The sequence below is a fragment of the Hylobates moloch genome, unplaced genomic scaffold (assembly GCF_009828535.3).
Source record: "Hylobates moloch isolate HMO894 unplaced genomic scaffold, HMol_V3 SCAFFOLD_14, whole genome shotgun sequence".
NCBI classification, from domain to species: Eukaryota; Metazoa; Chordata; class Mammalia; order Primates; family Hylobatidae; genus Hylobates; species Hylobates moloch.
The window spans coordinates 83,135,416-83,146,704 of record NW_026652289.1 but is presented as its reverse complement, the minus strand read 5'-3'; the positions used below and the strand labels follow the sequence as shown (position 1 = coordinate 83,146,704).

General features: G+C 42.8%; 1 protein-coding gene across 2 annotated transcripts in view; it reads left to right on the top strand.

Annotated features, from left to right (window-relative positions):
* Positions 1–7,598, top strand: part of LOC116482010 (neuronal acetylcholine receptor subunit alpha-7) — a 143,181-nt gene extending 135,583 nt beyond the window's left edge. The window contains exon 10 of one of the 2 annotated variants that reach the window (XM_032175132.2): positions 2,547–7,598. In XM_032175132.2, the coding sequence (XP_032031023.1) occupies positions 2,547–3,065 (519 nt within the window). In that variant the 3' untranslated portion in view covers positions 3,066–7,598. The remainder of the gene's footprint in view (positions 1–2,546) is intronic. The other variant, XM_032175133.2, reaches the window with a different exon arrangement.
* Positions 7,599–11,289: the final 3,691 nt, after the last annotated feature.

Genomic DNA, 11,289 nt, shown 5'->3' with positions numbered 1-11,289 from the left:
AAAAATCTAAACACCTATTCTCATTTCTTGTAAGTATTTTGACTGATGAGAGGATAAGAGAATTAAGACATTGAGACACAAAACCATTTTTAATGACCTGGAGCACTCTATTCCTCTAGAACAATCTTAATTAAGAACATATGCTAATTATTCACCTCTCAGCATAAAAGCTTATCAAAACCAATTGGCTGCAAATGAAAGATGAAGCTTATGCATTTCTCTCGCTTTATACAGCACACTGCATTTTTCTTTCATTCCATGTGTATTTGAAACACAAACAGCCTCTGAGGGACTTTTATTATGATCTGTTGCTATGAAGAAGATACTGCCGGGTGCAGTGGCATTATGTGACATTTGCACAGCCAGAAACAAAACTGTAGCCTAACAGAGGAGGTCAAGAGCACAGTTTGAGAAGTGCCAAGAGGATAATTTTATCTTTTAAATGCTTTGGCTTTGAAAGTTAATGATTCAGGCCATGGAATTCAAAATGGACTTGGCAGTGTGTATCGTATGAGCTTGAGATGTGCACTGGGGGATGTGTAGACCCTGCCATGGAGGGAGAAGTGCCTGGTGCTGCTCGCTCCCCATGTGCACTGCTGCCACTGGATGCAGGCACACTCAGTGCCCTGCAGCTTCCCAGGAGAGCTGGCTCAGGCTTTCTGGTGCCTTCCCAGAGGGGTGGGGTTGTGCAAGTTTTGAAGAGAATCTTGTAGACCCTTTGACAGATGATACTGGGAAAGGCTAAACATGTGAAGTGACATAACCACTTACTCATTGTACGTCCTTGGGCCAGTTTATTAGCCTCTTTGAACCTCAGTTTGTTGGTCTGTAAAGTGGGGGGATTACACTCATTTCACCGGACCCTGCAAGGCCCAAGTGAAATGACTTGTCTCATGAGCCTTGTATGGAGGGCCCAGCTCACCCAAGGTTTCACCGGGGGCCATATATGTCCCTGCTCCTTACTGATCATAAAAAACCCTCCAAGGTCAGCAGACCCAACCTTTCCAGGACATGCAGAGTGCCGCCTGCTTGCAAAGTACAATGGGAAACAAAGGATTATTTTTATAGCTGCAATGAAACTGGTCTTATGCTTCCCTGTTCTTGTCCCCAGACCTGTTTGTTGCAGTTATCTTTGATAAGATGTTATAAAAAGATGACCAAGAATGAAAGCTCTGCAGATACAAACTGCACAATTTACTATCTGTATATTTCCTAAAGATAGGAAATAAACCTGCTAGGTTACTGATGGAATTTCCCAAAAATCATAAAACAAAATGTAAATGAAATCAGGATCTGGATAATTTCAGGGAAAGGGCCCACTTTTCACACACTTACATAGATGGACTTGCAAGAATGCTTCTTTACCTGGATTGAGGCTTTAGTTGTCTCTCTTCTTTCCATGAGAGGCAAAACCAGGATAAACTCCATGGTGATTTTTCTCCAGCTTCTTTCATGCACTCTAGGACACACTTTAGACCAGAAGTTAGCAAACTATGACCTAGGTGGCCAAATCCAGTCCACCAAGTGTTTTTGTAAATAAGTTATTTTAGAAAACATGCCCATCCATTTGACGCCTTCAATGCATGCTACATCAACAGAAGTGAGTAGTTGCCTGGCCCTTTACAGAAAGTTTGCCAACTTCTGCCTTCAACTTTTCAAAGTACTCTCCCAGACATCATCTTATTCGGTCTTCATTGAAGCCTACTGAGTTAGGTTAGAGGTTCCGAAACTTCCATGGTTCGTAGCACGTTAGTATCTCAGGAAATTTTTCACAGAGCCCCTGGCCAAAAGAAATAATACCCAAGCCTCTCTTTTTAAATAGATCAAAACACTTTAATACGTATTTATGCCTTAACAATGTAACACCTATGCGGCACAGCACCACCTCTCAAATCTTGGGATCAGATTGGAGACCACTAACCTAGTTTCTCTTTCACATGAAGTTCCTTGGTATTTGCTTTTTATCAGGGTACTTTGAAAAACAGCTTTGCAAAGTGGTCACATCATCACAAGAGATGTGGTAATCTGATGTTGGAAGCCTGAACTGCTTCAAGCTTCAAGTTCACCTGGTGTCTCATGGATGTCCTGGGATTGCATTTGAAAATGCACAACCTCCCAGGCACTCTTTGCGAATTTGCAGTGGCCTTCCAGGGCACCTAACAGGTAGTGTGGGAGCCAGAGTTAGGTCTGAAGGTCCCCCGGGTTACAGATGAGGAAGGATCAGAGAGGGAAATTGACTTTCCCTCTTTACACAGCTCAGATAACCTTCCCCTTCCACGAAGCTGTCTTCCCTGAGATAGCAGTGTGCCTGCCCAGGAGAACAATTTAGCTTGTTCCCAGGGTGCATCAGTTTTAGTCTCGCCTCACGTTGAACTCAACTGCTTGTCATATGCAAGCACCGCTTGCCTGCTAAAATCATCCGGGAGGCAGTGGAGCCTGCTACCCCCAGGACCAGTGAATAGGGTTTGTATTGTAGGATCTCACTGCTGTTGGGATCAGCCGATGCCCGCCTCAGGGCTGCTCTTAACGTTCTGTTGTCTCCCCAGACCAGAGTCATCCTTCTGAACTGGTGCGCGTGGTTCCTGCGCATGAAGAGGCCCGGGGAGGACAAGGTGCGCCCGGCCTGCCAGCACAAGCAGCGGCGCTGCAGCCTGGCCAGCGTGGAGATGAGCGCCGTGGCGCCGCCGCCCGCCAGCAACGGGAACCTGCTGTACATCGGCTTCCGCGGCCTGGATGGCGTGCACTGCGCCCCGACCCCCGACTCCGGGGTGGTGTGTGGCCGCATGGCCTGCTCCCCCACGCACGACGAGCACCTCCTGCACGGTGGGCAGCCCCCCGAGGGGGACCCGGACCTGGCCAAGATCCTGGAGGAGGTCCGCTACATCGCCAACCGCTTCCGCTGCCAGGACGAAAGCGAGGCGGTCTGCAGCGAGTGGAAGTTCGCCGCCTGTGTGGTGGACCGCCTGTGCCTCATGGCCTTCTCCGTCTTCACCATCATCTGCACCATCGGCATCCTGATGTCGGCTCCCAACTTCGTGGAGGCCGTGTCCAAAGACTTTGCGTAACCACGCCTGGTTCTGTACATGTGGAAAACTCACAGATGGGCAAGGCCTTTGGCTTGGCGAGATTTGGGGGTGCTAATCCAGGACAGCATTAAACGCCACAACTCCAGTGTTCCCTTCTGGCTGTCAGTCGTGTTGCTTACGGTTTCTTTGTTACTTTAGGTAGTAGGATCTCAGCACTTTGTTTCATACTCTCAGACGGGCTGATAGATATCCTTGGCACATCCGTACTGTCGGTCAGCAGGGCCACTGAGAAGTCATTTTGCCCATTAGCCCACTGCCTGGAAAGCCCTTCGGAGAGCTCCCAGTGGCTCCTCACCGCCGGGACAGTTGGTTTTGCATGTCTGCATGAAGGTCTACCTGAAAATTCAACATTTGCTTTTTGCTTGTGTACAAACCCAGATTGAAGCTAAAATAAACCAGACTCACTAAATCCATTCCAATAATTGACTAGTGGAAGGAAAACAAAAAACTAAAACTAAAAACCTATCTGTTAGCTTTTCTGCAATTCAGCTTTTTATTTTTTTCTATCAAAGACGGTAGAGAGAAGCAGCTTGATGCTGTTTCCACATTAAAAAAACAAAAGACAGACTGTTGGTCTTACTAAGGATGTTTTTACCAGCCTGCCTGACTTCTGCAAACCTACCCTGTCAAGGAGATCAAAGGGACACAGGTTTCTGTTTATTCTGAACAAGGGCCAGGCCCCACGGAGTGTCTTTGGTGGATCCCAGATAACTCCTAGGTGCTGCTCTCAGACATTGAGGAGTTGAGCAAATCTGTTCTATTCTGCAGAACCCACAGGACAAATAAGAGTTCTACTAGAATTAACAGCCCAAAAGAGTAGCTAAAGCTAAGTGAAGCCACTTATGCGGGCTTTAAAAAAATAATGTGTTAGCTGATTCACATGCACTGGAGTTAACTAGTCTTAGAAATGTGTGCATCCATACAAATGCACAACATAAAGTGAACATATTGCTAGGCCCTTTCTGCATGTGTCAGGGCCAGGAAGTAGGGGCTGGGAACTCTTCTGGTCCCCAGTATGGCAGGCGCCAGGGAGGGGATGGTGTGGCCCATCCCTTCTCTGGATACCTGGCCAGTGGCAGGCAGCAGGGAGGAGCTGGCCAACCCTCAGTGACTGACAAGCCAGCAATTCTGGGTTCTGGCCTTTGGGAGTCTGCCGGCTCCAAGCCCGTCCACCCCAGCTGCAGCCCCGAAAGCTGGCTCAAAGTCCTTGGGTGGATTCACTGGAGATGGGCAACTTAAAACAAGAGAAACTTTAATTTTTAAACCTAAGTGATGATACAGCTCTTCCCTTAGATTATCGCCCAGGCTGGAGTGCAGTGGCATGATCTCAGCTCACTGCAAGCTCCACCTCCTGGGTTCACACCATTCTTCTGCCTCAGCCTCCCCCCAAGTAGCTGGGAATACAGGCGCCCGCCACCATGCCCGGCTAATTTTTTGTATTTTTAGTAGAGATAGGGTTTCATCATGTTAGCCAGGATGGTCTCATTCTTATTCTTTAATGAGATCAGAGGGTAATTCACTAAGAAGGACCTCTCCTGTTCCATTGTGTCATCCAACAACTGCTCAGAGCTCAAAATTGTAGAAGTCTTCTGAGCCCCTAGAGATTTTTAATTTGCTTCTAATCCCTGAGATGGGAACATCATGAGGGAAGATTTGATTTTCAGAGTTAAATAAATTGTATGTGCTTTTCCAGCCATCTGGCTTACTCATTTCTGGGTAATGCACATGACTTTGTTTGCACTGGAGGAAGATGGAAGCTTGCGTGTGTTCGGTGTGTGTGTGTAAGTGTGAGGTACCTTGTGTGTGACAAGAGAAGAGACCTCACTTATGAGAAAGTTGGTGGATCAGGACATTCCAGCCTCAGGCAGCTTGGAGCAGGATCATTCCTCAACAGGCACTCCTTCCACATGCTATGGATGAACCATGCACAAGATTTTCATTTTTTTTTCTGTTACAGTGTCTTTAGAAACGAGTAGAAGTGTTTTGATATATAAAAGGAATGCTTCATTTCTTATCATTATCCCGAAATTGATCCCTCCCACATTTTTGCTTTAAAAAGAAACCTTTTTGGTTTTGTATTTATACAGGAACACATAAAATGCAAACAGAAGTTGTGCATATTTTGGACTCTCAAATAACTACTCTGTCCTTTAATAAAGTAAAAATAAGGAATAGATGTGCACATAGAGAAGTATGAGTGGTTAAAAACAACAGCCTCCCATACTGCCTGTTTTCTCTCTCAGAGGGGACCACTAATGAGCTTCTAAGGGCATTTCTAGAAAGGAAGAAAAGAAGATAAGAGGCCAAAGAAGGAGGGACGGGGGTTATGGAGAGAGACGTTCCCTTTCCAGCACTAACGCTCTGTGAAGGGCGCTGCACCTTGCATTCTTCACGTGGTGTTTTGTCTTAGAGGTCGTCCCATAAAAACATATAAAGATCTACCTCATTCCCCCTCATAGCTGCTTAGCGTTCCATTGTCTCAGCGGACTATCATTTATTTGAATAGCCTTTTATTGGTGAACATATGGATATTTCCAGTTTTTATTTTTATATACAAATCTATAATTGGCATACTTGTACATCTTGACATAGTTTTGTGACTAAAATGGTATAAATTCCGACTTAGAAATGGAATTGCTGGGTTTAAGGTTACATTTAAAATTTTGATAGCTATTGCCAGATTATCTTCTAGAAACTGATTGAAGGATGAACTCCATCAAGAGTACAATAAAAGGCCCAATTTCTCAGCTTTCTATAATAGCACTGGGTATTTTCAAACTTAATGTTTTTCCCAATATAATTGGTGAAACATGATATTTACAAATATTACTCTGATTTTGGTTTGTGTATAAAATGGGACATCTTTTAAAATTTTTTTGTAATTTTAATTTTGATACATTTATATATTTTACCCAGTTCCTAATTGCGTTATTTGGCTTTTTCTTAATTAATTTTCTCATGCACTTTGGGACATTTTTGTCTTACATCTTTAAAATATTTTTATCATTTATCTTTCGATGTTACTTGTTGATTTCCTTATTTATTGGCATAGAGTTTAAATTTTTATGTTGTCAATTTGTGAGTATTTTTCTTTGTTGATCATGGGATTTGTTTCCAGTTTTTAAAAGCCTTCCTCATTCTGAGATTACAAATAAACTTGCTCGCATTTTCTTCTGAAACTTTATGGTTTTATTGGTTTACCTGCACATCTTCGGACTCTCTGGAATTCATTTGTTGCAGGACATGAGGGAAAAATCCATACTTTTTCCTTGAAATGGTGAGCAGTGGTATCAATAAATATGTAATAATGCATTTCGAAAATACAGTCGCAGTGTTTTCCCCAGTTGTTCAAAATGCAGCCTTATTTGTAAACTAAATTTCTTTAAGTGTTTGGTTCTATTTCTGTTCTATTTATCTCTCTATGAATGCCTTTAATTTCTAAAGCATTATTCCTACTAATATCAGTATTTTCAAGTCAACACTCCCTTCAACTCTGAATCTCTCTCATATGAATCTTTTTTCAATTAGAGTCACAATGAATTTACAGATTGAGTCTTCCTATTCAAAAGCATGAAATCTTGTGTTTAAGTCTAATTTTATGTAACTTAGTGTTTTATGATTTTGTTCACCAAGGTGCTTTGAATTTATAGTTGTTTATTTCTAGATGTTTTATCATTTGGGTATCATTTTCAATGGAATGATTTATTCCACTTTATTTTCTATTTTATCCCATTGTATAAGTAGTTGGTTTTTATGTATGAATGTTATAATCAGCCACAAATTGTGATTCCTACTTGTTTCTAAGATTTACTTTTGACTTCTCCTTTCCAATGTGTCTCTTATTTCTTTCTTGTATCTAGTTGATTTGAGATCAGTGTTGAGTCACAGTGATTCAGGTGGCATGCTTATCTTGTTCGTGACATCAGTGGGACGTTTTAATATCTCAACGTTTAACTTGTATGAAGACATGTATTTTCCTTGCCATAATAAAAAAGTATCTGTGTGTTCTCAAACTATTAAGACTCTCTGGGGAAAATGTAGATGTTAGATTTCTGTCAAAGTCTTCTCAGTGTCCAGAGGGATTATCAGAAGGTCTTTTCCTTTGCTCTAGTAGTATGTTTAACTATATTAGTAGAATACTTAAGACCAAATCATTAGTGTATTCCTGAGATGTTCTTTACTTATTAGTATCATGACTTTGGTTATCAATATTTATCATTAAGATTCATCATTCTACAGCTTGCTTTTATATATTTTTTTGTCCAGATTTGATTTAACTTTATGCTGACTTAAAGAAATATTATAAAACAAAAACCTCTATATTCTACAACCATCTATTGGTTTTGAATTATTTTCTGCTTAAGTGTAGAAGAACTAGCTGGGGCTGTCTGGGCCTGCTGTGGTATATTTCCGGATTTTGCTCATCAGGCAGGTTAGGTCCTCGAGCCCTTCTAGAGTCCATTTTAATGACATTTTTAAAAATAAAATTAATTCCATCCACTTTTCAACATAGTTGCGTAGTTTTGTAATATAGGCACTTCAGGTGTTTTCTTTCCTCTGTATTTGTGGTTTTTTCTTTTTCCATTTGTAATTGTGTGCATTTCTCCTTTCTCCTGTGCCTATTGATTTAGCTTGCCATGAGTTTTATTGGTTTATATTTTTAGACATCGGACCCTTAGACTTTGCAGTCTGAGGACCTGTCTGCAGGGTCTTGGGGGTCCCTGCGCTGACCCAGCTCTCCCAGGTGACAGCAGTGGGCCAGCACAGCACAAGCCACAGTTGTCGCAGGTGCTTCTCCAGCCAGTGCTGGGCCCAAGACACTGTTCAGCCCTTCTTCCCCTGGGCCCTGGGAGCCTGTGGGACAAACTAGTCAAGGCAGCACGGGTGGGTTAGATGTAGCTGGTCATTGCACTCACGGGGACCCCAGTGAGCTGGAGAAAAGACTGACAGAAGATTTAAGCAGCTGGAGAAAAGACTGACAGAAGATTTAAGCAGAGCCCCCTGGAGGTGCACGCCTCAGGAAGGAACTCTTACGTAATTTAACTTTTTCTCATTCCTTCATTTTTTATGTGGCACAAACCCTTCCCAGCCTCCCTAGACCTTCCATCCATCGAAGTGTTTCTGACCTCACCATGGATGGCTCCTTTTCTAATTACTGTTTATTTCGTATGCGTTTGAACTTCTAATGCCATAGCTTGTCCTGAGTTGGAGAAGGGGTCACGAAGTTATTGCCCCTGGGGATGTGGCCCACAGATTCTATCTTTCTCAAACTCTTTGTGACGAGACGCCCCCCGTGTCTGCACACAGTCCGTTTCGGGAATGCCGCCTTTCTGCAGCGCTGCAGTTCTACGCTCTTTCTTGTCTTCTCTCCACCGTCACATGTAACATTTTGCACTGCTTTCTAAATTTCCTTTTTTTCTGCCAATGGCCTTCCTACCATTTCCTCTGCTGCTGTGTTAGAGTTCTGTGTGTTCACCTTCTGATTAATACTTCCCATCAACAAATTCTGCAGGTATGTTTTGTAATTCTTAGTTTTCTGCTTTTATTTTTAATATTTTCATTCTATTTTACTTTTTAAAAATTATTGTATATTTTTAAATTTTGGTAAAATATACGTAATGTAAAATTTATCATTTTAACCAGTTTTAAGTGTACCATTCAGTGGCATTAAATACATTCACTTTGTTGTACAATCTTCACAACCATATATTCCCAGAACTCTTTTCATCTTCCCAAATTGAAACCCTGTCTCTATCAAACATCAACCATTCTTGTTTTGGTCCTTTTTTTTTTTTCTTTTTTTTGAGACAGAGTCTCATTCTATCGCCCAGGCTAGAGTGCAGTGGTGCAATCTCTGCTCACTGCAACCTCTGCCTCCTGGGTTCAAGCGATTCTCGTGCCTCGGCCTCCAGAGCCACTGGGATTACCAGGGCGCACCATCAATCCCAGCTAATTTTTTATATTTTTAGTAGAGATGGGGTTTCACCATGTTGGCCAGGCTGGCCTCAAACTCCTGGCCTCAAGTGATCTGCCTGCCTCCGCCTCCCAAAATGCTGGGATTACAGGCATGAGCCACCACACCTGGCCTCCTTTTGGTCTTTATAAATTTGGCTAGGTACCTGATACAAGTGGATTCATATAGTATTTGTCCTTTTGTGACTGACTTATTTCACTTAACATGAAATGAGATATCCTCAGGATTCAGCCATGATCCTTTTACTTTTTTTTTTTTTTTTTTTTGAGAGGAAGTCTCGCACTGTTGCCCAGGCTGGAGTGCAATGGCGTCATCTTGGCTCACTGCAACCTCCATCTCCCGAGTTCAAGCAATTCTCCTGCCTTAGCCTCCTGAGTAGCTGGGATTACAGGCACCTGCTACCACTCCTGGCTAATTTTTTTTTTTTGTATTTTTAGTAGAGGTTTCACCGTGTTGGCCAGGCTGGTCTCAAACTCCTGACCTCAGTTGATCTACCCGCCTCAGCCTCCCAAAGTGCTGGGATTACCAGCATGAGCCACCACCGCGCCCAGCCTGTTCTCTTCTACTTTTATTTTGTTGTTGTTTTTCTAAGTTACTCAGTAGATGCCTAATTCATGTGTTTCCAATTATTTTTATTTAATCAGATAAGTATTTTCGGCTCTGCATTTTATTCCGATCAAAGCTTTAACAGCAGTCCATACATCTTTATATGCAATGTTTTCATTTGTATTTTCTGGATATTCTATAAGTTGAATTGTTGTACCTTCTTCAAACTGACTTTTTTAATAAAGGCTAGTCAAGTGAAGCAGCAGTGGAAATGGAAAAGGAGCAAAGAAAGCTGTAACTGTTGTAATCAATTCCTTGTACACCCCACTGCACTCAGACTAGCCCGAACTGAGCTTTGTTGAGTGTTTTAAAATTTCCACATTTTTTAACTTAAAAATTAATTTCTAGTTACATCACCTTATGCTTTAAGCAAAATGCCTTTTGTTCTATTTCTAATATTTGTAATGTGCTGAGGTGTTTCTGAGGGGTTTGTATGATCAGTGCCTGTGAATGGGTCCCTCTCTGAGAACGACCTGGCTGGGTGTCTGGGAGTTCCACCCGTGGCTTTGCTCACTGGCCTGGCTGGGGCCTCGCTCCCTGTCAGCAGCATTCCTCTTTGAATCATCCTTCCACTTACCACAGGATGTTTAATGATTAATACCTGATTTTCATTCTATTTTCCAATACTTACCTTGAATTCACATTTGTCTGCTTTTAAAATCAGCCCCACTGATTTCTTATGCTGAGATGCCTCCCTCGTTCGTTCTTACACTCACACAACACCTCCCGTCTCCACATGTGTGGGGTTTTTTCCCCACACCAACCCATTCTCCAGCGCCAGCTGGGTGTCCTACAGTTCAGCTCAACTCTGACACTAACTGGAGTTAGCGCCAGCCCCACAGGGGAGGGGCTCAGATCCCAGGACTGCCCTGCTGCAGATGCCATTTGTAAGTGTAGGGTCTGCAGGTCACCCACAGCTTCTGTCCAACTTGGCTATAAATCGGAGGTTCCCACGACCCCCTTCTTAGGTCCAGTCATTTGGTGGAACAGCTCAGAGAACCCAGGGCGACACTTTACTATGTTTATCCACTTACTATAAAGAATACAGCCAAATGGGAGAGAAATATAGGAAAAGATATGGTGGGGGTGGGTATGGAGCTGCCATGGCCTCTCCAGGAGCACCACCACGTGTTCCCCAACCCTGAAGCTCCCGCACCTGTACTTAGGAATTTTTAAGGAGGCTTCATCATGTAGGCATGATTGATTATTGATTCAATCTCCAACTCCTCTTTCCTCCCTAGAGGATGGGGTGTGGGGCTGAAAGTTCCAAGCTTCTAACCATGGCTTGGTCTTTCTGGTGACCAGCCCTCATCTAGGATTCCACCAAGAGTCATTCATTAGAACAAAAGATGCTCCTATGACCCAGGAAATTCCAAGGGATTGGAAGCTCTGTACCAGGAACCCAAAGATGCTCCCAACCAATATTAGAACAAAAGATGATCCCACTACCCCATCACTCGGGAAATCACAAGGGTATTAGGAGCTCTGTGTCAGAAACTGGAGACACAGACCAATATGTATTTCTTATTATTTTATACTCAATTTTATGTTTAACCTTTTTGAGGCACTTTGTTTTAGGTTTATTTATCTTGGATCTGCACTTATATTTTTAATACATATTGC